The sequence below is a fragment of the Caretta caretta genome, chromosome 1, assembly GCF_965140235.1.
Source record: "Caretta caretta isolate rCarCar2 chromosome 1, rCarCar1.hap1, whole genome shotgun sequence".
In the NCBI taxonomy this organism is placed as follows: domain Eukaryota; kingdom Metazoa; phylum Chordata; order Testudines; family Cheloniidae; genus Caretta; species Caretta caretta.
Window position 1 is genome coordinate 199,296,266 of NC_134206.1, and position 27,683 is coordinate 199,323,948.

The 27,683-nt window shown below is 44.8% G+C and overlaps 1 protein-coding gene across 7 annotated transcripts in view; it reads left to right on the forward strand.

The window, feature by feature from the left end:
- The window catches only part of CMSS1 (cms1 ribosomal small subunit homolog), a 368,267-nt gene that overhangs the window by 335,769 nt on the left and 4,815 nt on the right, over positions 1 to 27,683 (forward strand). For all 7 annotated transcript variants that reach the window (XM_048817164.2, XM_075118568.1, XM_075118593.1 and 4 more), the window contains 6 exons: positions 8,609 to 8,680; positions 11,598 to 11,727; positions 15,618 to 15,677; positions 19,077 to 19,179; positions 25,497 to 25,557; positions 26,732 to 26,819. In XM_048817164.2, coding sequence (XP_048673121.1) covers positions 8,609 to 8,680; positions 11,598 to 11,727; positions 15,618 to 15,677; positions 19,077 to 19,179; positions 25,497 to 25,557; positions 26,732 to 26,819 — 514 coding nt within the window. The remainder of the gene's footprint in view (positions 1 to 8,608; positions 8,681 to 11,597; positions 11,728 to 15,617; positions 15,678 to 19,076; positions 19,180 to 25,496; positions 25,558 to 26,731; positions 26,820 to 27,683) is intronic.

A 27,683-nucleotide genomic window follows, 5' to 3' on the forward strand; every position in this document is an offset into this window, starting at 1 on the left:
TGAAGCCAGGAGCAGCAGGGCTGAATCCCGGAGCCCCGAGCCCTGGTGCTCCCCAAGGGGCAGAAGCCCTGAGCCCATGGGCAGAGTTGGGAGGTATGGGGTTGTTGCCTCCCCCCAGACTACACCTCAAGAGCAGGGCAGTCCAGGGGCAGCTACATACACATCCTTCCACCTCCTCTCTCCGCCCCCTGGCCAGGTCGGAGGTGGGAAGCTGGAGCTGGGCACGGGCAGTGCAGGACAGCTACTGCTTTGGCTGGTGCCATGGAGCAGGCAGCTGCGGCGTTCCCTCGTCTCCTGCTGCTGCTGGTGCAGGGGGTTGAAGCTGCTCCTCAGCTCGCAGACCTCTTTGCTCACGCAGACGGTGCCTTGGCACCTGGTTCCATGGCTGGCAGAGGAACAGGAACCGCAGGGGAGCTTTCTTCGCACTCAGCTCCTAGTACCATACTCCCTGCACCCTGAGCTACACTTCTCCCTCCCCCCACCCCCCGCCTGCACTTAGCCCCTGGTTACCCCTCTCCCTGCACCCTGAGGGTATGTCTACGCTACGAAATTGGGTCGAATTTATAGAAGTAGTTTTTTTAGAACTCGTTTTTATATAGTCGATTGTGTGTGTCGCCACACAAAATGCTCTAAGTGCATTAACTCAGCAAAGTGCTTCCACAGTACTGAGGCTAGCATCGACTTCAGGAGCGTTGCACTGTGGGTAGCTATCCCACAGTTCTCGCAGTCTCCGCCGCCCATTGGAATTCTGGGTTGAGATCCCAATGTCTAATGGGGCAAAAACATTGTCGCGGGTGGTTCTGGGTACATGTCATCAGGCCCTCCCTCCCTCTGTGAAAGCAAGGGCAGACAATCGTTTCGCACCTTTTTTCCTGAGTTACCTGTGCAGACGCCATACCACTGCAAGCACGGAGCCCGCTCAGCTCGCTGTCACCGTTCCTCTCCTGGGTGCTGGCAGACCCGGTACTGCATTGCTACACAGCAGCAACCCATTGCCTTGTGGCAGCAGACGGTGCAATAGGCCTGATAACCATCGTCCGAGGTGCTCCTGGCCGCCTTGGTAAGGTGCGCCTGGGCAGACATGGGCACAAAGACTAAAATAGGAGTGACTCAACCAGGTCATTCTCTTTAGTCCTGCCAGCAGTCCTATTGTACCGTCTTATGGCAAGCAGGCAGGAGATGAGGATGGCTAGTAGTCTTGTTGCACCATCTTCTGCCGAGCAGGCAGGAGATGAGGATGGCTAGCAGTCCTACTGCACCGTCTGCTGCCAGCCAAAGATGTAAAAGATAGATGGAGTGGATCAAAACAAAAAATAGACCAGATTTGTTTTGTATTCATTTGCTCCCCCCTCCCTCCCTCCGTGAAATCAACGTCCGGCAATCATTTCAATGAGGTCTGTCAGGGGCACCTTGAAAAGTTTAATGGAGATTCAGTCCTGCCTGAAATACCGGGGGGAGGGATAGCTCAGTGGGTTGAGCATTGGGTTGAGCATTGGCCTGCTAAACCCAGGGTTTTGAGTTCAATCCTTGAGGGGGCCATTCTGTGTGACAGTTGTTTTTGTTTCTCCTTGATGTAAAGCCCCACCCCCTTTGTTGATTTTAATTCCCTGTAAGCCAATCCTGTAAGCTATGTCATCAGTTGCCCCTCCCTCCATCAGGGCAACGGCAGACAATCATTCCACGCCTTTTTTCTGTGCAGACGCCATACCACGGCAAGCATGGAGCCCGCTCAGATCACTTTGGCAATTAGGAGCACATTAAACACCACACACATTATCCAGCAGTGTATGCAGCACCAGAACCTGGCAAAGTGAAACCGGGCAAGTAGGCAACGTCAGCGCAGTGACGAGAGTGATGAGGACATGGACACAGACTTCTCTCAAAGCACAGGCCCTGGCAATGTGGGCATCATGTGGTGGAATGCCGATTCTGGGCCCTGGGAAACAAGCACAGACTGGCGGGACTGCATAGTGTTGCAGGTCTGGGACGATTCCCAGTGGCTGTGAAAGTTTTGCATGCGTAAGGGTGCTTTCGTGGAACTTTGTGACCTGCTTTCCCCTGCCCTGAGGCACAATAATACCAAGATGAGAGCAGCCCTCACAGTTGAGAAGCGAGTGGCAATAGGCCTGTGGAAGCTTGCAACACCAGACAGCTACCGGTCAGGCGGAAATCAATTTGGAGTGGGCAAATCTACTGTGGGGGCTGCTGTGATGCAAGTAGCCAATGCAATCAAAGATCTGCTGATATCAAGGGTAGTGACCCTGGGAAATGTGCAGGTCATAGTGGATGGCTTTGCTGCAATGGGATTCCCTAACTGTGTTGGGGCCATAGACGGAACCCATATCCCTATCTTGGCACCGGAGCACCAAGCTGGTGGGTACGTAAACCGCAAGGGGTACTTTTCAATAGTGCTGCAAGCACTGGTGGATCACAAGGGACGTTTCACCAACATCAACGTGGGATGACCGGGAAAGATACATGACGCTCGCATCTTCAGGAACTCTGGTCTGTTTCAAAAGCTGCAGGAAGGGACTTTATTCCCAGACCAGAAAGTAACCATTGGGGATGTTGAAATGCCTATAGTTACCCTTAGAGACCCAGCCTACCCCTTAACGCCAGGGCTCATGAAGCCGTACACAGGCAGCCTGGACAGTAGTCAGGAGCTGTTCAACTGCAGGCTGAGCAAGTGCAGAATGGTGGGAGAATGTGCATTTGGACGTTTAAAGGCGCGCTGGCGCAGTTTACTGACTCGGTTAGACCTCAGCGAAACCAATATTCCCACTGTTATTACTGCTTGTTGTGCACTCCACAATATCTGTGAGAGTAAGGGGGAGACGTTTATGGCGGGGTGGGAGGTTGAGGCAAATCACCCGGCCACTGGTTATGCGCAGCCAGACATCAGGGCAATTAGAAGAGCACAGGAGGGCGCGGTGCGCATCAGAGAAGCTTTGAAAACCAGTTTCATGACTGGCCAGGCTATGGTGTGAAAGTTCTGTTTTTTTCTCCTTGATGATCTCTCCACCCCCCTTGGTTCACTCTACTTCCCTGTAAGCTAACCACCCTCCTCTCCTCCCTTCGATCACCGCTTGCAGAGGCAATAAGTCATTGTTGCTTCACATTCATGCATTCTTTATTCATTCATCACACAAATAGGGGGATAACTACCAAGGTAGCCTGGGAGAGGTGGTGGAGGAGGGAAGGACAAGGCCACACAGCACTTTAAAAGTTTAAAACTTTAAAACTTATTGAATGCCAGCCTTCTGTTGCTTGGGCAATCCTCTGGGGTGGAGTGGCCGGAGACCCCCCCACCGCGTTCTTGGGCGTCTGGGTGTGGAGGCTGTGGAACTTGGGGAGGAGGGCGGTTGGTTACACAGGCGCTGTAGTGGTGGTCTGTGCTCCAGCTGCCTTTCCTGCAGCTCAACCATACTCTGGAGCATATTGGTTTGATCCTCCAGCAGCCTCAGCATTAAATCCTGCCTCCTCTCATCACGCTGTCGCCACCTTTCAGCTTCCATCCTCTCTTCAGCCCGCCACCTCTCCTCCCGGTCATTTTGTCCTTTCCTGCACTCTGACGTTGTCTGCCTCCACGCATTCGTCTATGCTCTGTCAGTGTGGGAGAACAGCATGAGCTCAGAGAACATTTCATCGCGAATGTGTTTTTTTCACCTTCTAATCTTCGCTGGCCTCTGGGAAGGAGAAGATCCTGTGATCCTTGAAACACATGCAGCTGGTAGAGAAAAAAAAAGGGACAGTGGTATTTAAAAAGACACATTTTATAGAACAATGGGTACACTCTCTTTCACGGTAAACCTTGCTGTTAACATTACGTACATAGCACATGTGTTTTCGTTCCAAGGTCACATTTTGCCTCCCCCCACCACCACGTGGCTAGCCCCTCCCCCCTCACCGTGGCTAACAGTGGGAACATTTCTGTTCAGCCACAGGCAAACAGCCCAGCAGGAACGGGCACCTCTGAATGTCCCCTTCAGAAAAGCACCCTATTTCAACCAGGTGACCATGAATGATATCACTCTCCTGAGGATAACACAGAGAGATAAAGAACGGATGTTGTTTGAACGCCAGCAAACATACACTACAATGCTTTGTTCTGCAATGATTCCTGACTATGTGCTACTGGCCTGGCGTGGTAAAGTGTCCTACCATGGTGGACGGAATAAGGCTGCCCTCCCCAGAAACCTTTTGCAAAGGCTTTGGGAGTACATCCAGGAGAGCTTTATGGAGATGTCCCTGGAGGATTTCTGCTCCATCCCCAGACACGTTAACAGACTTCTCCAGTAGCTGTACTGGCCGCGAATGCCAGGGGAAATTAATCATTAAACACATTTGCTTTTCAACCATGTATACTGTTTAAAAAGGTACACTCACCAGAGGTCCCTTCTGCACCTGGCGGGTCCGGGAGGCAGCCTTGGGTGGGTTCAGGGGGTACTGGCTCCAGGTCCAAGGTGAGAAACAGTTCCTGGCTGTCGGGAAAACCGGTTTCTCTGCTTGCTTGCTGTGAGCTATCTACAACCTCGTCATCATCATCTTCCTCGTCCCCAAAACCTGCTTCCGTGTTGCCTCCATCTCCATTGAAGGAGTCAAACAACACAGTTGGGGTAGTGGTGGCTGAACCCCCTAAAATGGCATGCAGCTCATCATAGAAGCAGCATGTTTTGGGCTCTGACCCAGAGCGGCCATTTGCCTGTCTGGTTTTCTGGTAGGCTTGCCTCAGCTCCTTAAGTTTCATGCGGCACTGCTTCGCGTCCCTGTTATGGCCTCTGAATGCCCTGGGAGATTTTGACAAATGTTTTGGCATTTCGAAAACTGGAACGGAGTTCTGATAGCACGGATTCCTCTCCCCTCTCATATAGCGATCAGATCCCGTACCTCCCGTTCGGTCCATGCTGGAGCTCTTTTGCGATTCTGAGACTCCATCATGGTCACCTCTGCTGATGAGCTCTGCATGGTCACCTGCAGCTTGCCACGCTGGCCAAACAGGAAATGAAATTCAAAAGTTCGCGGGCCTTTTCCTGTCTACCTGGCCAGTGCATCTGAGTTGAGAGTGCTGTCCAGAACGGTCACACTGGAGCACTCTGAGATAGCTCCCGGAGGCCAATACCGTCTAATTGCGTCCATAGTACCCCAAATTAGACCCGGCAAGGCCGATTTCAGCGCTAATCCCCTTGTCGGGCGTGGAGTAAGGAAATAGATTTTAAGAGCCCTTTAAGTCGAAAAAAAGGTCTTCGTCATGTGGACGAGTGCAGGGTTAAATCTATTTAATGCTGCTAAGTTCAACCTCAACTCCTAGTGTAGACCATGGCTGAGCTACACCCCTGCCCGCACACAGTCCCTAGCTACCCCCTCTCTGCACCCTGAGCTACCCCCTACCCCCACACAGCCCCTACCTACCCCTGTCCCTGCAACCTGAGCTACCTCCCTGCCTGCACACAGCCCCTAGCTATCCCCCTCTCTGCTCCCTGTGCTATACCCCCCTCTCTGCACCCTGAGCTACCCTCTGCCCCCACACAGCCCCTACTATCCCCCTCTCTGCACCCTCACATAACCCCTAGCTACTGCTGTCCCTGCACCCTGAGCTACCCCGTGCCCCCACACAGCCCCTCTCTGCACCCCGAGCTATACTGCCTGCCCACACACAGCCCCTAGCTACCCCTCTCCCTGGATCCTGAGCTACCCCCCCGCACCCTGAGCTACCCACCTGCCCACAGACACCCCCTGGCTACCCCCCTCCCTGCACCGAGCTACCCCCCTCTATGCACCCTGAGCTACCTCCTGGCCCACACACAGCCCTTAGCTACCTCTCCTCCTGCACCCTAAGCTGTTTTCAAACTTTTTGAGCTGAACCCCCCACCTTTGAGCTATAATTTTTGGTTGCCCCTCCCGCTACCCAACCCAGACTGGTAGGTGGCCTGCTGAGGTGAGATGGGGTGGAGGTGGTGCTCCCTCCATGAACCCTGCCATGTGAAGCTGACTCAAGCCCCGCTGGCCCGTGCCCATCCAAAATAGAAATCAAATTACACCCATGCCTGAGTGCCCGCCCCCCCACCCAAAAAAAAAGAAAAAAAGAAAAAGGTTGAGAACCCTGGTCTAGGACTTTTGCTGGTAACAAAGATCTTCATTTAGTTTAAGGAGTAGAAGCCTGGATTTTGGAGCAGGAGGGTTCTGAGCTTTAGCCCCACAGCAGCTATGACGCTCCATGTGGCAATGGTATGTGGCATCATGAGGCCACAAATTCATTACAATATCATACAGCTTTTTTGTTGCCAGAAAGTTTTCTAATCCAATATGTTTATAGAAGTGCCTATAATTTTAATGTTTGTATTTCACTTGAATTTTGCATTTCTGGTGCATATTAAATTGCAGATGTAATCCACTTCACTCCTGTCTAATCTACAGTCCAGAAGCTATTTTGTTGTGGCCTTGCTGTATGGAAACCAGTCAGGAGAGAAATTAATGGAATTATTAACATATATATTTTCAGTCCACAGACTATTTTGATAGTTCAATTAATTCATAGACTGTCTGCAGACCCACAATGAAAAGAATAATTTGTCTCCATTTTAAAGCAGGGGGTTGAAATGTTTATTTTGTCAGTAACTCCCAAATTCAGTGGATGGCTTAATTGGAATGTAAACTTTCACTCTTTCTCTCTCAGACACAAGAATGTTTTCACTTTACATTTTGGTTTTTCAGTAACTTGGCGACGTGCAGAGATGTTGCATTAGAAACATAACACAGGAAACATTTTATGTTCTGTCTGTGATTAACAAACATGAAATTCATGGCATTTCATTTCATAAATCAAAGGTCTCAGCACAAATTTCCTGTTTTTCTGCATTTTTAAAACTTCCATATAAAAATAGCACAAAAATATGCAGAGTACATGGAGCCAAGTCAAAATCAGTGGGTTGTCTGCACAGTACAATTCAGAAGGAAAAAATGCAAATAATTTTTTTAATGGCAATTTGCAAAAAGCTGCTGAATGAGCAAGAGTAGGAGAAACAATACTTGCAGAAGGGTCTGAAGCTTGGTCTTGATAAGATACTTAAACTACTGAAGATTCCAAACCATCAACAAAGGACACACATAAGCTCACAGCCATTCACTGTAATTAGATTTATGCAAACATCTCAGTTATATGTGGTGTGGAGTTGTTGTGTCTGAATAAATTGTACTTGTGTTCATGGGCTCATCAGCTCACCAGGCCTACACGGCTCCACTGCCAAAGGAGTCTTCTGCAGCTAAGAAGAGAAAAACTTAAACTCACAGGAACAGGGAAGTGAGTTGCCTGGGCATTATATTTGTACAGCATCTAGCACAATGGTCTCCTGATCCTGGAGATGCTACCACAATGGAAGTAACTTATAGCAATAATTGTTTGCAGTATTGTTGTAGCCCTTTTGGTCCCAGGATATGAGACAGACAAAGTAGGTGAGGTAATATCTGTTATTGGACCAACTTCTGTTGGTAGAAGTTACAAGCTTTTGAGATACACAGAGCTTCCACCAACAGATATTACCTCACCTACCTTGTGTCTCTTACAACAGTGATAACAGCACAGATAATGGATCCGAAACTTTGTGACCTGCTGGACTGAGATGAGAGGTGGGGAATGGACGAGAGAGAGATTTCCCTTTCCTGGCTCCATTTATAATCTCGGCTAGAGTTAGGAAGATGATTTGGCTTTAATTTAGTATCTTAACACATGCTGTCCACATGAGAGTCACACTCATAGTGGCAGGATTTAGGAGCTGTTTGGACTAAGCCCCATTAATAAAACCCAGCTGTCAGCTACACCTGCAGTTCTCAAACTGTTATGCATATACCATTGATGGTACATGAGCTGCCACTATATTTAATTTTCTTGTGACCTCTGGACATGATCTCTCTCGTTTGCCACCTTTACAAACTGAGTGCTCATATACTGATCATCCTAAACACATACAAGTATGGAGAAATGAACCAAAGAGACATTTCATGGACTAAAAAGCCAATCTTCCTGGTATTAAATAAGGAACAGCAAAAGCAAAATTTGAAAACATTTCTTGAAAAATGTTACATTATAAACATAAAATAAAGGAAATCAGAAATACAGAAAAATCATTATTTCAAGTTATTCTCTCCTATCTGTACAGTATAGTTCACCAGCTGGTTGTTCAGGTTGTACCCAATTATTACAAAGGCCTGTTTGGCAAAGTTAGAATGATTGTCTCACACAATAATAGAGATTACATGTATTTAATTTTTGAAAGCTCTGTTTGCTTTTTCCTTATGATTTTTGTTGTTGTATTAAACATGCTGTAAACCGGATGATAATGGTGTGCCTGTGTCTCGTACGTTTCAGGTTTCTGTGCTTTTTCTCTGTTCTCTGTTACACCAGAGTGAATATGAAGTAGTTCCAGAAGTTACCCCAGCTTTACACCACTGTAACAGGGCAGAGTTTTACCCCAAACCTATACATATTTTTTTTTCTCTGTCAGTATCTGAATCTTTGTACCCAACATCTGCCCCCACATCATCATGTTCTGTGGTGTTTTGGGGTAATAATCTCTCTCATAATGAATCTCTTTTTACAATATGTGCTTTGCAGCCTGCGGAATGTTTTCTAACTCGTCCTGAGGAAAAAGAAGAAAGCACTGCGAAGGTGAAAAGGAGAAAGAAGGTATTGGAAACCCCCTCTCCCCCCACCCCCCTCCCAACTAAAAGTTCAACACAAATGGTCTTCAGGGGCTGGCAGAGTGCAGTTGCTTTTATAAGACATGTCAGCTTCAGGATAGCACAATGCCAGTGATGTCCTTTAAATGGTTTTAGAAGCTTGTTTCCCTTGGTGTAGTGTACTGGGACCATAACATTGCAGCCAGTTTTATGAAAGAGAGAAAATCAACTCTGTCTTAGAAGAGAAACCTTTCTCAACTCCAGTCAAATACCTGCTTCACACCTACGTACCCAGCTACAACCTTGTGTCCAAAGCTGACTAGAAGAAATTAATGCAGGGATTGAAAGAGCATTGGGGGAGACAGAATCACCCCATCCCATCCTTGCAGCCAGGCTGCAGCATTTACTGCATTTCACGAGCAGTAGTGCTTTGGTCCCCTTTCTCCCCACAGTATAGCTACTGGGGTCCATGCTATGTATTGACCTTCTGACCATGACCCATGTCTGTCCCCAGGGGGACCCTCCACAGTCCTGGTGGAGATTATATAGCACAAAGTGTGTTGTCTTTCTGAACAGACTAAAATGCTGAACTGTCTCACAGAGCAGGTACACAGGGTTTTAATTTCATGTTAGACCTTGCACACACCCCAGCAGATGGGAGGATTTTGCCTTAAATGTAGCTCTGGCATTAATAACCACGTCACTTTCTCTGCAGCCAAAACAAATGTGTCCCATGATGGAAATGGGTGACTGGACCTAAAATAAACCTCCAGTTTTCATGCAAACAGTAGAGGCTTAGTTAGATCTTTTTTTTCAGTGGTAATATGCCATTAAGTCTGTACACATAACCTGTCAAATAATCATCATGAAGAATTTATCATACTGTACTAACATATAGGTCTGAAACTAATGACTCTCTCTTTTATAAATAAATAAATAAATAAATAAATAAAGTCAAATAAAACCCTTTGCTCCTTAAGCATCTGGAATGGATTGGAGGAAAAATAATAAAACTTCCTGTGTGAAGAACATTTTCCCAGAGCGCTCCTTGAAGAAAAAGAGTATGATCAGGTGTCCTTGAACTGACTGTTATGGAATTTCTCGTTAACATCAGCATCTTCCTCAAGAGAACCATAATTTTCCAGAAGGAATTGAGTGAGTCAGTGAATGACGTAATGAGCCAGTGAAACGCCAATTATCCTGTGGTACTAAGCAGAATGAGTCTTGTTGTTCTTGGGTTATTATCTGTTAGATAATTACTCTCTATAAAACATCTCCAAAAAGTGGCCCAGCTTGCAGTCATTACACAGCAGGAAAATTTTACCGAATCAGGATGGAACTTTAATTACTGCTGTTCACTGAGTGAAATCACATAGACACTGCAAGGGCTTGTGCCAAAGTCCGCTGCAAATGCTCCCAGTGCTTTCAAAAGGTTCTGGTTCAGGGCCTAAATGTTTTGGGACTGGACAAAAAATTTTCAAGACCTTTCTTAGGGCCAGGTTCTGATCTCTTTAGTCCCATTGGTGAGCAGTTAGCTGGGATCGCTCAAGCGAGTAACATGTTACTAACAGGAATAAGGAGTTCACAGTTTGGCTGTTAGGGTTGTCCATATTGTAATACCCTCTGTCATGCCAAGCTGCCTTCTCTGCTTGAAAATCTCTTGTTTTTAAAAGCAGTAAGATCATTTAAATAAAGAGGGACCCAGGTTCTCTTCCCTTGTCATTCATTTAATTAATTAATTTAGAAAGTGAAATTATGACTTCAAAGCATGGCAAAACTCTGACTCATTTCAGTGGGATTAAGATCAAGCCCTAAATGTAGGCTTCATTTATAAAATATTATCTTCATGACTGCTGGTTAAAGGTAGGCTGCTCAGAATTTTTAAAAAGTTTCATTCTCCTTTATGATGTATGCAAATAGTCTCAAAGTGTTTATATATAATAATGCACTTGAAATTTCAACTGCTGACATGTCCTTATGCTGTACAACCCAGCATCCCTGCTCCTGTCCCCTAGTTGGAGATTGAAAACTGTACCTCAGGTTTCAGCCTCTTGAGATATCACCATCCAGGTCCTAGAAAGATCTTGCCAAGATCCTCCAACAAACAGATGGAAATGAGGGCCTGGTATTCTTGATAGGGTTGCCAACCCCCCAGGATTGGCCCAGAGTCTCCAGGAATCAAAGATTAATCTTCCATTCATGATTATGTCATGTGATGAAATCTCCAGGAATACATCCAATCACAATTGGGAACCCTAATTCTTGATATTTCTAGAGCAGTATTGTCAACCGCAGTCATTCAAAAATCATGAACTAGGCCCCCCAGAATCACGATCAGTTTAAAAGCAATAACATTTCATATAAATGTTTTGGGGGGTTTTCTTTGCCTGTTGGTTTTTGAGCTGTTAGGCTATTCTCTAGTTGTGTTTCCAAACTATTCTATGCAATCAATTGGGCTGCAAGTTTACCTTTTACATTTAAATGAGAGCTGAGATTCTTCAGTAATCTCTTGACTCCTCTAGCTGTTGCTTTAAGAAAAACACCTATTATTGTAAGATTTGTGACACATTTGTGAGACTTGGCAATAGTGATAAAGTAATAAATTAAAAAACCCATCACCCAACTCCTCCCCCAACACAATCTTTGAGAAAATCCCAGTATTGCAGTAAAGTGCATAACAGAGGTACACAGAAAAGATGTTTTTGTTTTTACTTCACAGGCTGCGGACCCAGCTCTGAAATTTTCACTCCCAATGAAGGCAATGGGAGTTTTGCCCAATTATAAGGACTTTAGGACTCTGTTTCACCTGTATAAGATTATGAAGAAACATACTCTTACAGATTATCGTTAGATTGTCAAATAGCAAACACCATATTGAAAATGCCTTACATCTCCTTTTTTTTTTTTCTTACTTTTGTTTATAGAAGAAAATTTCTGATATTCTTGCAAAATCATCTCCAAAACCAGGTGTCCCTGAAGACCTACAAAAGCTGCTTAATCAACACTTCGGTACTAAACGTTCAGTGATTGAACTAGAAGAGTTAAAACTGCCAGGTAAAATGTGCTGTATCAAAGAGCATTGTGCATTTCCTTCTGCATGGGGGATGGGGATTCATCTGTTTTAGGAACTAAAGGGCTTCTTAATCCAGATCTCTGAGTTCTATGGGGTTTTATGAGAATTTTTTCTTGTAGGGTATTGCTGTGGTGTTTAAAATGAGTTGTGAGTTCTTTTGGAATAAGTAAGTGGGTTTGTTTTCTAAATGGTGCAGTTAAGGAAACGAAAGGAAGCATTGTTTCAACATATCCAGTCTTTGCAGAACATTAATTTCAGGAAGTTTCTTTTTTTGATAGAAGTGCAGGGATTTCTAAGTAATGGTTTTCAAGTTACTGAGAGCCAGGAAAATTGGTCTTATTCCTGTGGTTAGTGGCGCTGTACTCAGACATTTAAGATAAGGCTTCACCTGAGCTGCAATAAATTCTAAAGAAGGAAGAATAGTCAGACACCATTCTGAATTAGCTATGGAATGCTGACTATACTGCTCTTATCACCTGTTGGCTTTTTGGTGAGCTGTATGAAATGAGCTGGCAGCTTTAGTCCTTCAGACCTAGTGGACAGATTTTGTACCTAAACTGGTTGCTTGTTGGCAGTCTGACTGGAGAGAGACTGGTGAGCCCAATGATAAAATGGGTAGGGCATGGAGACTGAACTCCCATCTCACCCCACTAAAGGTTTGAGGTGAAGAGGAAACTGCACTGCTGTGCTTTTTGTTCTATGAATAAAGTGAAATTAGTTTTCCAGTGCTGTCAATGTGAAGGGGGGAAGGAGGTTTAATAAAAATCCACTTTTCCAGTGCTGTCAAAGTGGAGGGGAGGGGGCTTGTAATAAAAATCATTACAATTTTCTTTTTGGTTTAGACAGAGAGGCCTTCTCCTCCTCCCTCCACCCCCTGGCGTAGCTTACCTTAACCCCTAAAAGCTTTAGCCTAAAAAATTTCATGATTCCTTATTTTGAGCCCAAGCTGTAGCATTAATTCTTGTTGTTAGGTTATATAAGAAGATACTGTGAGCGCCTGTGTATTGATATTGTATACTCAGAGTCAAAAGGGCCCCAGTAACAAGTCTGTTGGCTCTCATTTTATCCCACTGATACACACTGAACTCTTTGTGCCCTGTGCCCCACTATGATCCTTTCAGTCAAGCTGCACTCTCTGTTTTTGACTGTTCAAAGCTTGTCTTTCTAGATAACTGCACTCTCTTCCCAGCTTCATGCAGAGACGTGATCCTGGACTGACCTTCCTTTCTTTCTCTAGGGTCAGCTTAGCTTTCTTCTTGAATCAAGGGAGAGTTTTGCCATCCTGCTGCGTTGCATCCTAAAAACCAGAGAAGTCTCTTTCATCCTCTGTATTGCTATGAAGCACTTACATTCTGTACCCCTAAACCCATAGGGTTTTGTGCAAATAACAATACTTTGTCACTTTCCTATTAAGAAAGGCCTTTAGGCTAGTGAAGCAACCCATTTCCATATGGATTGGGTCTTGGGTTGTTTTTTTCTTTCTTTTCTTGAAGGGAGATTTGGAAGCTTACAAAGCCGAAGGGGTTGGTGGCTTCTGTAGCTGTCAAGTCATTCATATCAACTCACTGGGCAGAACAGAGGGCATCTACTTGAAGTTGTTTAGTTGTGTTAGCAAAATATTAAACTTAGATGTTCGGGTTTAAGCCAACTTGGTTTCGGGCTGCTGCAAGCTGTGGTTATGTGGTTTTAATCCTTTCTGGGGGTTTTAAGGTACTGTTAACATCCCGGTTCTGATGGTTTGGTGAAAATAGTCATTGACCTACGACATGTATTTAGTTTCCCTTTGAAATTGGAAAATTAAGAACTCCGTCCTTCTACATCTTCCTCTGAATTATTCAGCATTATTAAGTCATTAATATGAGTTACTGTATTCAGACTGGCTGGGCCCTCATTAGCACAAATAATGGCAAAGATAGATGACACAACTACCCTGAAGGACTGAAGATAGGACAGCACCAAAAATAGACATTTAGAGCTGTGAAATTACTCCTTGTAAAGTCTTTTCTACGCTGCCCTTTGGACTCATTCAGAATTGATAGCTTCACCTTTGGAAATAAAACTGCAGTTGAAACCTTAGTGCTTTATCCTACAGTGCAGGGGAGGTGCATCTTGTAAATAGAAAACCAAATGCATAAATCAGGGACTGATCCTGCAAGGTACTGAGCACCCTCACCTCCTTTTAGACACGAGCCCCTAAGTAAACAATTAGGAAGTGATTTTAATACAAGGGGTCAGATTCTGAATTCCAGTGGTAAAAACCTAAGATTGCAGCAATAGAAAATCCACCACATGGAGAGTGCAATGATGGAAAGCAGCTTCCTTCAGCAAATTTAGCTGGCAGGGCTTCTGCTGTGCTCCAGCTATAAATTAAGTCTGCCTTCACATTCAGGCTGTCAGAAATGGTGGAGTGAGGTTGGCAGCAATAACATAGCCTCGGCTTTGTTTGAATCTGAGTGATTCCCCTGTCAGGTGCTTGGGGATCAGTTGACAACAGGTAGCTGCTGGGGTTAATTTGGTCCAAAACCTGTTAGCGGATAGATTGAGGTGTTAATATGTTCTGTTTAATGTTTGGACAAGTAACATGCTGATAATTACACGTGCATCCACAATCAAAATGCTTTCTCATGATCACTTAATACTAATTATTTAAAACTAGGAGAGACAAACAGAAGGAAAGCTGTTAAACTGGCAAGTGCAGCTCTGGTCTGGGATTCAGCGCAAGTCGTTCTGAAATACCTCAGGCTAGAATTTTGTGCCATCCTACTTTAAAATAAATTCTAGGGGACACCACAGTTACAGTATCAGAAACAAACTGCCCATTCTTGATACTTGGCACAAATCATGTGGAAGCATATACCTTTTGTGTCCTCTCATTAAGGTTTTCAGATTGACACCAAATTGCCTTTAACTAACACATAAGGTATTTTACAACACATGGTCAGAGAGATTTTTTAATCCAATAGTTTTATCATTGTCAGAATAAAAAAATATTTAATTTACATGATTACAGACACATTACTAAACATACTCCTCCTAAAGACATGCTTCCTGGAGTGCCAGGTTTCATGCAGCATAATGATGGTGTGGTTGGGTGCATCTGGTAGTCTGTGTTAAAACTCTGAGTTTGTGCGTCCTCACAAAAAGGAGGAGACTAATGGCCATTGACAGCTATTGGTCTAACTGAATGGAGATTAGCGGCTGGGTAAAATTTGGCAGCTTTATATCTGGGATAGAGACAGTGTCATGCAGAGAGCCTTCTAGTGAGGATGGGGAATTAAAATGCATGTCAATATTTATATAACTGTGATTGAGCATAATTTACAGAGTTGTGCAATGTGAAAGTCCAGAGAGAAAAGTAACCCCATTGATAAGAAGATGACCCACATCTTACTTTTATTCTATACAATCCTGATTGTTTTAGTGACTCCTGAATGTAGGATTTGCCATGTTGGATTGGACCAATGATCCAAAAAATCATAATGGTTCTGGCTGTGGCTTCTGATAGATGCCACAAAGGCATGTGAAAACCCTCCATTATGTATGTGGTCAGTTGTGTAATGCTATATTTATGGTGGGTGAGGGGAGAAAAACATTCAGATAATTGAGGAGGGCATTAAAATTGTGTTGATAGATTTTACCATGATTCAGTTAACCAGTTCACAAGCTCATTGCGTTTGCGTAGTGGGGACCACAAAACTCTGCCTTTCCAAAGGGCAATCCACATAGTTTTCAAAGAATAAGCATTACTGGTAGATTTAATCCAAGAAAGATTTAATAGATATACCTAGTGTTGTACTGTAAACTTATGAATCTACTCAATTATTCTGTTGCACATCTATCAACAAAAACATTTTGTCTCTTATGGTTTCAGATTCCTGTTTCCTGCCAGCCAATGACCTCACCCACAGTTTTTCTTCATACCTGAAGGAAAGTGAGTAAAATATTGGTCGCAAGGAGTGTGGAGTTCATTTATAAAAAAAAAATTTTTAGAGCAGTATTCAAGAGAAAGTAAAATCCTCATGATATATACACAAGATAGTATGCATATCTGCCCACTTAAGAACATAAGAACGGCCATACTGGGTCAAACCAAAGGTCCATCTAGCCTAGTATCCTGTCTTCCAACAGAGACCAATACCAGGTGCCCTGGAGGGAATGAACAGAACAGGTCATCATCAAGTGATTCATCCCCTGTCGCCCATTCCCAGCTTCTGGCAAACAGAGGCTAGGGAAACCATCCCTGCCCATCTTGGCTAATAGTCATTGAGGGACGTATCCTCCGTGAATTTATTTAGTTCTTTTTTTGAACCCTGTTATAGTCTTGTCCTTCACAACATCCTCTGGCAAGGAGTTCCAGAGATTGACTGTGCGTTATGTGAAAAAATACTTCTTTTTGTTTGTTTTAAACCTGCTGCCTATTAATTTCATTGGGTGACCCCTAGTTCTTGTGTAATGAGAAGGAGTAAACAACACTTTCTTATTTACTTTCTCCACACCAGTCATGATTTTATAGACCTCTATCATATCCCCCCTTAGTCGTCTCTTTTCCAAGCTGAAAAGTCCCAGTCTTATTAATCTCTCCTCATACGACAGCCGTTCCATACCCCTAATCATTTCTGTGGCCCTTTTCTAAACCTTTTCCAAGTCCAGTATATCTTTTTTGAGATGGAGCGGCCACATCTGCACGCAGTATTCAAGATGTGGGCGTACCATGGATTTATATAGCGGCAATATGATATTTTCTATCTTATTATCTATCCCTTTCTTAATGATTCCCAACATTCTGTTAACATTTTTGACGGCTGCTGAACATTTGAGTGAATGTTTTTAGAGAACTATCCATCATATTTTATATATAATTGGGATTATGTTTTCCAATGTGCATTATATTGCATTTATCAACATTGAATTTCATCTGCCATTTTGTTGCCCAGTCACCCGGTTTTGAGAGATCCTTTTGTAGCCTTTCACAGTCTGCATGGGACTTAACTATCTTGAGTAGTTTTGTATCATCTGCAAATTTTGCCACCTCACTGTTTACTCTTTTCCAGATCATTTATGAATATGTTGAATAGGACTGGGCCCAGTACAGACCCCTGGGGGACACCACTACTTACCTCTCTCCATTCTGAAAACTGACCATTTATTCCTATCCCTTGTTTCCTATATTTTAACCAATTACCAGTGCATGAGAGGACCTTCCCTCTTATCCCATGACCACTTACTTTGCTTAAGAGCCTTTGGTGAGGGACCTTGTCAAAGGCTTTCTAAAAATCTAAATACATTATGTCCACTGAATCCCCCTTGTCCACATGCTTGTTGACCCCCTCAAAGAATTCTAGTAGATTGGTGAGGCATGATTTCCCTTTACAAAAACCATGTTGACTCGTCCCCAACAAATTATATTCATCTATGTGTCTGACAATTTTGTTCTTTACTATAGTTTCAACCAGTTTGTCCGGTACTGAAGTCAGGCTTACCGGCCTGTAATTGCCGGGGTCACTTCTGGAGCCCTTTTTAAAAATTGGTGTCACGTTAGCTATCCTCCAGTCATTTGGTACAGAAGCTGATTTAAATGATAGGTTGCGGACGACAGGTAGTAGCCCTGCAATTTCACATTTGAGTTCCTTCAGTACTCTTGGGTGAATATCATCTGGTCTTGGTGACTTATTGCTGTTTAATTTATCAGTTTGTTCCAAAACCTCCTCTAATGGCACCTCAATCTGGGACAGTTCCTCAGATTTGTCACCTAAAAAGAATGGCTCAGGTTGGGGAATCTCCCTCACATCCTCAGCCATGAAGACCGATGCAAAGAATTCATTTAGTTTCTCCACAAGGGCCTTATCGTCCTTGAGTGTTCCTTTAGCACTTCGATCATTCAGTGGCCCCACTGGTTGTTTAGCAGGCTTCCTGCTTCTGATGTACTTAAAAAAAAATTGCTATTACTTTTTGAGTATTTGGCTAGCTGTTCTTCAAATTCTTTTTTGGCCTGCCTAATTATATTTTTACACTTCATTTAGCCAGATTTTATGCTCCTTTCTATTTTCCTCACTAGGATTTAACTTCCACTTTTTAAAGGATTAAAATTAATCTTGCCCTTGAAATATTCATAAATTCAGTTATATTACATCTTTTATGTTTCTGCATATTTGTATTCTGCAAGATTATTATTTTGCATCAAAATATTTTAGTTTTGCTTTTAAATAATATTTGAGAAATATTTCTTAATATTTGACCACACTTGGTTAAATATGTAAGGCTGTGTCTATGCTTACAGTAGTGTGCAGAGTACATACAATGCACGCCCCCTTTGCATGGGTATAAATAATAGAGGTGTAGATGGTGAGCTTTACATGAGTAAAGACATGCCAGAACCTTATGGCATATGCCCTACACGGCTGTCTACACGCCCAAGCAGTGCCTCCCTGTGTACACTGCTGTCTTGAGCAGTGCAGTGTTCTGCTGTTTCCTTGCTGCTGGAGCTTTTCCCCGCCACAAGGAAAGGCTCTGGCAGTGGTGAAAGGCTAGTGGAGAAGGGGAAAGGGAGCAGAGAGAGGCTCTGCCAGCTCCCCGCTGCTGGGGCCTTTCCCTGCTGCAGTGAAAGATTCCTGGCAGTGTGGGAAGGCTCTGGCAATGGGGAGGCAGCAGGAAAATGCTCTGGAAACATCATGTAGCTGGAGCCTTTCCCCACTCTCTCCCCCCTGCCAGAGCCTTTCACTGCTTTGTGTAGCTACACATCGCAAAAAGTGTGGACGCAGCTTGCATTTTTCACTGCTTGGTGTAGCTATGTGTACCCTGTACGCTGCCACCAGTGTAGACAAGGCCTAATTATGTTGTCTTCATTTTATTGTACCATTTCTACCTGTCCCTGGCTATTGAAATTAGTAATGAGAATTTTAATTCTCTTATGTCCTGGTTAACTAGATCTGCTTTTACATCCTTGTGGTACAGGTGCAATAAATGTATCCCCTTTAACAATTTTTCTCTCTATTAAAGCACTACTATAAATCAAATTGCATTGCAAATTTAGGGTCAAATGAAGTCAATGGATTTGCGCATATTTAAACAGTCGCTGCATTTTGACCCTTATGTAACCTGTTTTCTAATGTAACCCATTTGGTAATCATATTTCATTGTTCGGTACATGAGACCTTTTGTTTGTTAATTTTTTGGAAATATCTTAATGTTTTACAAACTAAGACTATGAAGTAGTGTGCCATAAGTATAGTCTTTCGGCAGGCAGCTATTCATCATGTACTTGTATAATTTAGCGTGGCAATATGTATTTAAGTCATAGCTTTCTCTGTGTATTTTGTATTTCTTGTTGCAGTCTGTCCCAAATGGGCAAAACTTCGTAAAAACCACAAGGAGAAGAAGTCTGTGCTGATGCTGATTATCTGCAGTTCTGCTCTCCGTTGTTTGGAGCTCATTAAGTATGTTGAAAGCAAATGTTATGTTGAGACTGGCACCTGGTCAGAGGTTTTGCCTGGAACCCTAGACATAAAGGCAAAATCGGGACAATGTCCTTTGCTAGCCAACAAAATTACTGACTCAACTGATGCAATATCCTTCACTCCTCCAAACCGTGGTACTGTGGTATTTGGTTTAGACTAAAGTAGAACTTAATAACTCAGCTGCATAGATCTACTGTTTTTGTTACAAACCAAGACTAAAGCATAGTTGCTCTTAGAAAGACATACAACCTATTACACTTAAGAACAGATTAAGTGGATAAAGATGCACAGCTCAACACTATCATTTTGAGTGCAGTGTCAGGACATTTCGATGACAAAGTTCAATAGAAACACAGTGCTCTGCGACCCCTGTGGAGACCAATGTGTCTGGCCTGGGTTAGTGTTTCTCAGTCTTTTCAGGTTGGCAACCCCTTCTTCACAGCCAGTTTTTTTCATGACTTCCCTCTCCCTTGCATTTACTATAAAAGTAAGAGTAAAGAAAATGTAGCAATAATAATAGATTGTAATAAAATTTTCAGTCCCTCACATCCCCACCCCACTTAGCTTTTGTGACTCTGCATCCCAGGGTCACGATTCACTGGTTGAGAAACACTGGTCTGTGTAATGTCCTGTTTTCACCTGCCTGGAATACTAGGCCTGCTCTGGAGGGTGTGATTCTGTCACTCCTTAATGACTGATTTACAGAGAATAAGCTTTATTTTGAATTCTGTCTTCTGTGGTTTTGAGTCTTTAGGCTGCACTATGGTTACATGTACAAACTTTTCTCTGCAACCATGAGAGCTAGAATCTTTTTTTTTTCTTTTTTTCCCCCACTGAAGGATGAAAGTTTCCTAACTTCATTAGCTGGGCCTTAAAGAAAAATACTAACTACTGTGACACTACTACTGTGGTAATAAAATATTGGCTGTTCCATGAAGCCAGGGTCTTCACAAATCCAGTTCCGTTTGCAAGACTGGTACGAGGAACATTTTTTCCCCTCTCATAGCTTAGACACTCTGGATGTACTAGCGGTTTTTCTAGGTGAACCCAGCCCTAATGCCTGTTTCCCTAGCTCATGAAGCCATAGAGTAGAAATCTGGACAGGAGCAAGGAGCTATTTCAGTCCCCACAGAGTTGCTGATGTCTGTGGACTGTGTTGTTGGTAGGCTAAAGGGAGGGAGGCGTGTGACATACACTGTCTGGGGTGTGGGTCATCTGCCCCGTATTCTCTCTGTTAGTTCTAATTTGCATCATATTTATGAGAGCTGGGGGAAATGTTTGCTGGTGACTGGGAGGGAGATGTGTGGAGGTTTCTGCCAGTTTTGAGCAGCCTGACCCAAGACCTGTTCCTGGCAATGTTGCCAACATCAGAGATGCCAAGGTCATGAACATATGTATTTGAGAACAGGGCACTATACATTATTGCTTTTTAGCAGGATACATGCTGTTTAATAAATGAATGTTCTTCTTCGAGTGCTTGCTCATGTTGATTCTATTTTAGGTGTGCACGTGCCCACGTGTGTGGCCGTTGGAGATTTTTGCCTTAGTGGTATCCATTGGTTTGGCTGTGGTGTCCCCTGAGTGCTGTGTTCACGCGTCAGCATATTAGGCGCTGCCGGCCCTATGCCCTCTGTTCATTCTTACCGCCCGTGGTGGTTAGTTGGAGTGCCTTTCCCTTACCTGGCAGGGGTTAGCAGTTCTTCTACTTCAGTTTCCGAGCCTTAAGGCCTTGTAAATTGTTTGTATACAGTAGTTAGTAAGTAGTTACTTAGCGATAGCATCCCAGCAGGGACTTTGCCCGAGGTGGGGCATGCTCTGACTGCAACAGGCCTATGCCTGTGAGTGACCCCCAAAGCAGCTGCCTCAAGTGCTTGGGGGAATAGCCTGGGAAGGACCAAGTGTCACATCTGTAAGAACTTTTGTCCCAGGACTCAGAAAGAGTGAGACATCCATTTGAGAGCTCTTCTCACGGAGGCTGCTCTCCGCCTAGCATCTGAGCCTTCCCAGCCAGACTCTGCCCCAAGCACCTTGGCGTTGGTGTGCAGCACACTCCCAGCACTGGGCTCTGCCTGGCATTGCTCCCCGTCACCAGTGCCTAAGAAGAGGTTGAAGAAGAGTGACTCCCCAGCACCGAGAAAGAAGGAAAGAGGACCCAGTTTGGACCGCCAGCCCACACTGGGGCCACCTGCCTGACTGGGGGCCCCCTAGTCCCCCAAGGGATCCGCCGCTGACTCCAGGAAGTGGTAGGGGACCCAGACTAGTGGTAGGGCTGACACCTTCCCAGGCCCTCCTGGCGCCCAGAGAGCAGAGGCCTCTACCAGCGCCACCGGCACCACGTGTCCTAGGACACGGCAAAGGCTCTCAGCGAGTGCAAGCCAGCTATATAGACCCCTGCAGAGAGCAGGCAAACGATGCCAGTCTCCAGAGACAAGTCAGCACTCTCCGTCTCCACCCTCCAGGTCTCTGTCTTCTGCAGGCCATCCTAGATCGCCAGCATTGTGCTCGCAGTCTCCTCCCTCTCAACGCGGGTCGCCTAGAGGAAGGCACTGGTCACCATATTGGCAGCACCAATAATCCTCCCGCCGGCTGTCTCCATGGCGCAGATCCACATCTCCCAGACAGTGGGAGTGGTCTCCGTCACGGTACCAATCTTCCCGGTCCCAGCACCAATCCTTCTACTCGAGGCACCGGTCTCCTGCGGCGACAGTTAGCCACCAGACACTACGGCCTTCTACTACGGTCCCTCCATGTTCACCGGAAGATGATTCCTCTCGTACAGAAAGAGAATTCAGCCCCTCACTGCGACAGCACTGGTGCGATTGGGCACTTGAGGCTGCGTCGACCTCCGTGATGCCGTTGTGGCAGCAAGGCCAATGGCCCTACTGGAGCGCGTGAGACATGCCTGTGTTGACGATACCTCCATCATTCCATTCCTCGGCCACCTCCTCGGAGCAGCAACCAACGGCACCAGTGGCACAAAGCCACTGGTCATGGAATGATCTGTCCCTCCACATAAATGTCAGGGAGCTCAAAGTGGTTCACCTGGCCTGGCAGGCTTTCCTGTCCAACGTGAAGGGCAAGGTGGTGCATGTCCTGACAGACGATACTGCTGCCATGTACTACATCAACAGGTCGGGCAGAGCCAGGTTGTCAGCCCTTTGCCAAGAAGCTCTCAGCCTTTGGGACTTCTTTGTGCAGCATGTCGTTCATCTGGTAGCCGTGCATCTGCCCAGGCCAGGAACGAGTTAGCAGATCACCTCAGCAGGACTTTCTTGTCTCGCCACAAGTGATCGCTCTATCCGGAGGCAGTCAGTGGGATCTTCCGGAGGTGGGGGATTCCCCAGGTGGACCTGTTTGCATCCTGTCAGAATAGGAAATACCACGTGTTCTGCTCATTCTGGAGATTGGACAGGGGCTCCCTGTCAGACACCTTTCTGCTCTCATGGTCAGGGGCTCTGATGTCCACCTTTCCGCTGGTGCCGCTAATTCACAAGGTCCTTATGAAGATCAAACAGGACACGGCAAAGGCGATCCTGGTAGCCTCTGTGTGGCCTCGGCAGCACTGGTTCGGCACGCTGCTGGACCTTTAAGTAGCCGCCCCGCTGCAGCTTCCTCTCTGGCCAGACCTGCTGTCCCAGAACCAGGGCAGTCTTCTGCATCTGAACCTGGTATCGCTGCACTTGAGAGCATGGCTTCCACATGGCTAAATGCGGAGGAACGGGAATGCTCAGCCTGTGTCCAACAGGTCTTGTTGCGTAGCAGAAAACCCTCCACCAGAGCGACCTGCCTAGCCAAGTGGAAGCGGATCACATGCTGGACTTTGGCCTGGAGTAACCTGGCTGAGCAGGCTTCGCTGCAGGTGATCCTGGACTATCTTCTACACCTCAAGCTCCAAGGGCTGTCCTTGTCATCAGTCGAAGTTCGCTTGGCTGCTATTTCGGCCTTCCACCCTCCGCTCCAGGACAGGTTGGTCTTCGCTCACGACATGACAGTCTGGTTTTTGAAAGGTCTGGAGAGTTTCTACCTGCATGTCATGGCTCCCGTCCCTCACTGGGACCTCAACCTTATGCTGTCGTGGCTCAGGGGTCCTCCCTTCAAGTTTCTAGCTTCCTGTTCCCTGAAAAGTTTCTTTCCTGATCACAATAAAGTCTGCCTGTGTGGTCTCTGAGATCAGGGTGTTTACTTCAGAGCCGCCCTATATGCTGTTTTACAAGGACAAGGTCCAGCTGCAGCCGCACTATGAACACATCTTCATAGCCTCACTGATGTAGTATTTTCTCTGAACTTTTCCCCCTGTTTGCACACAGACACCTGTCAGCACATACACACTCATTCTTCATACACAGAACTTATTTGTTCATAAGGACTTCTCTGAGCCACCAGATGGTGCATCCAGTCACTTTGCTCCTGCTGTGCTGAAGTCTCTGGTCCCTTCTGGGAAGGGAGCCCAAGCTTCGTCTTTCACTCAGATGCTGTGCTAACCTCACTGCTGGCTTCAAAAGGCTGGGCTTTGTGCTAGTAGAGTGACATCACAATGCAGAACTGAGATGTTGTCTCTGCCATCTCTTTCCTTTGTCACCAATGTGGACAGGGGTCTTACTCCCTCACTTTGGGATGGAAAGTCCTTCAGTAACTGACTGTGTGCGGAAGTCTCGTTCCACACTCCCTGTTGTTGGGAGAGTGGAGCAGAAAAAGTCTGAGTTTCCCTCTCTCCTCTGTCATATTAGCTGCACAGTTATTCATCTCTGGTTCCTCATGTACTTTTCTTTCTCCTGCTTTCTTTCCCTTTGCAATCGCTGATTCTAGATTTTGTGGGCTCTGTTTTTGTTTTCCATGTTTCGCTGGCATGTAGATCGTGTCCCAGCTTCTATCCCATCCTGCTGTATGTCCCAGTAACCGTTCTGTGTCTGATCCACCCTGTTGTAGGGTCACTTTCCTTTCTCTCTCATTTCTCTACGACCGATGTGGTGTCTGCATGACCCTTCTCCTTAGTTGGTTCCTATCCAGCAGTTGTTAATTTTGTGCTGAGGTGCTGCTACTGCCCCGACGCTCCTAGGGCCTTGTAACTTGTGAAAACCAGAGTGAGGATACAGCAGGAACAAGCTCTGGTGTGTCCACATTCATTCAGTTTGATTCCACAGGGATAGAGTTGATGAGATTTGTATATTGGTTCAGGAGATTTGAAAGGCTTCCTGCCCAAACCTGACTTCCCCAACAGAAGGTATGAAAATCAGAATTTGTTCCTCTTGGCCCAGTCTCTTGATGAGAACTGTCATAGTTTCTGCAACACACACCGCTAGATCAGTGGTTTGCATTCTCCACTCCGTACTCTTGATCCGAGTACCCAGGCTCCTCTGCTCCCAGCTTTCCCAATAGCGGATGTAGATCTTGCTATCCCACAATACACCATGGAGTGAAGAGCAGAGCAGTGCAAGGCTGGGTTTAAGGCATGAAAACTCTGGTCATGTCTCCTCTCCTGGCTCCAGAATTCAAATGATGACTGTTGAATTTCCGCATTGTTTACAAAAAAAAGTTTCTAGACTTCATGGTTGTAAAGGAAGGCTTTAACATGTGACTTGCATGTCACTGGTGCATTGATTTCTTCCTGAGTGCAGGGAAAAGCCTATTTCAACTGGAGCTTTGTAAGCTCCGTATTCATTTTCTCCTGCTGAGTTTATTATACAGATCATGAAGTTTTTTTATATATAGAACTATGTCCCAAAGCAAAGGCTCAGGACGCAATTTTGGTCTTCTGATGAAAAGAGTTGTGGTCAACAGGGGTGTGGATATCAAGGTTCCTTTGTGTAATAAGGGTTATGACAGCCCAGAAGGGATGATTTTCCTAATAATTGCATAAATAAATGTAATAACTTAAATTTCCGGTTCAGAATGCTTTCTGATGTGCCTATAATTCAATAGTGAAATCATTCTTTTATTTAAATTTGGCAATTGATTAGTCAGTAGTCTTGAAGGAAGTCAATTGTAAAAGTACATGTTCTTTAAATATTACATAAATACCTATCAAAAAGATGTCCGTTAATTACTCCTAAATTGTGCCTTCTAGTATGTAGGTCTGGTTGTAGATCATTACAATTACCAAATATAGATTTAAATAATAATTTATTGGGATGTTTTCAAAGCACAAATAGGAGTCAATGGGAGTTGGGCACCTAACTCATTTATACATCCCATTCTTAAGCATTAAATTAACTAGTTTTGGTTTCCTCTTGTGCCTGTTATACACTCCTAATCCGAGTTCTAATGTTTGAGTTCATTTTTAATTTATCCTCTACTAGGTCAGTGACGGCATTCAAAGGAGACTGCAAAGTTATTAAATTGTTTGCAAAACACATAAAGGTAAGCAAGTTCAGAGGTAGTTTTGATGAAATGGCTAACCAATCACATACCATTGTCTTTGGTGTGATATTGTAAGGATACTTTTCATGGACATAGCTTCTTTCTTTAGAAAAGGGCCTCCTTTCTGTACCCCAGCAACACAGTTCTGGGCATTCAACCAAGCAATTCCTCTGATTGCTCCTCAACTCTCCTCATGCCCCTGTGGTTTTTTGTGCAGCATGGGCACCTACATTAAGATCAGAACATCCATCAGGAACCTGTGTGGTACACACTCGAACATTCTGTGCCTCAAACCAGTCTCTGATTTTGGGCCTGCTTAAAAACCAAAACCAAAAAGCATGTGCATGTGTTCGCATCCACAAAACTCCACCTTCACCCACATTGGTGGGTGCAAATCAGGTAGTGAGATGCTCAGCTACCCAATGCAAATGCCTGTTTGTGTGTACAAATGATAGGGTTGTTTTGCAATCAAGGAAATCAGAGACAGTGGGTGTAAATTTGGCCTTCTATATAAATACTGTCAAACAGGTAAATGTTACACACAGTATGTTTCATCCTTCCCCAGTCTTGGGCAGATTAGTGTGAATCCAGTTTTGCATTAACTTTCCCCAGATTGTGTGCTCTCCATTTAGTTCTAGAGGATTGATTTAATTGTTGGGAGGTCAGTGCTATTCAGACCTCAGAAAACGGATTCAGGGTGAGATTTTGAAAGGCACAATCGAGTGAATTTCAATTATTGACTTTCAAAGGGAATTGGACACCTCACTGCCCTTTGTGGCTTTCCCCCATATGTACCAGTTTTACAATCCGAGAGACGAACACTGTGTCTCTTACTGTCTGAATGTACAGTGCTTTAGCTTCCACACATTAACTGTCCGTGTGGACCCCGGTACCACACACTAAAAGTTCCTTAGTGTGCTTATGGAACTCTTAATGCATGGTAGCAGGACCCACGGGGACAGTTACACACAGCAGGCTATAATACCGTAGATTACATCCCAGCTTGCTGGGCACTATTTCTCCAAATGGACTTGACTTTAGATGGTGTTTTAAGAGGAGTTATTGTGCTATTTGGAATTTACCTCCAGTGTGGAATAAAATGTTCTTTAAGAGGGAATCCTAAACACTTGTGGGTTTACTGATGCAACATTTTCTCTTACTGTCCTTGAATTAGATAAAAGAACAGATGCACATGCTGGAGAGTGGTGTCATCCACCTGGGTGTAGGAACACCTGGAAGGATAAAAGCACTAGTAGAACAAGGTAGGAGAAGAGGCTGGAATGGGCTCTGGTAATGGACATGTTGCACATGGCAGAACAAGTGAAACTTCGATACAGAGTTTGAAGGTTCTGGACTTACCTGAGTCAGTGAATTTGGGGATCTGCTCTCACAATTGTCACTCAAATGCAGATTAAGAATATAAAGTTAAAAATCTGGGAAGCCGAACACAGTGGCTTAGACAAAAGGAGCTATGCTATGCACAATTCTGAGTTCAATTTCAGCTTTTATTGAAACCCCCCGCCCAACAAAATCTAGATTTGCTTGGTCTTTCAGTTTATTATTCCCAATCTCCTACCAGGCATGAAGGTCTTGAACAGGAAGTTAGTTTTTCTGTTTAACCCTCCTTCTCCTTCCCAAATCTAAGTTTTTTTTCCTGCCATATATTTTGCTTCCTAAATAGATATTTGCAATAAAAACAAAATGTAACGTAGATATCACAGGATACTAACCATGGTCCCGTCACGGCAGTTCCATCTTTGGGTCAGTTGGCCAAGCTATACCCTGCTCGAGGGTGGGAGCTGGCTCTGGTAGGGGACTCCACTGTTTCTCCCTCCAGGAAGCACAGGAACAGTGAGATGTTTCATTGTTGCTGTGTTTTACAAGAGTGTTAAGATATCACAATTCAACAGCACATCATAGAGCTGATGTTGCTGCATCAGCCCAAAGATATGTCAAGACGAGAGACAGTGGGCTAGGAGCAGAAGCTGACCATGTGTTCTTCATGTCTAGAGCTGTTTGACGGTTCAGTGCTGCCATGGGAGGTTACTGAGAAAAAGCTAGCAAGAAAAATTGTGGACATCACCCACTAGCTATGGAAGAGTTAGCAGAGCTGGCAGAAGGGTCAT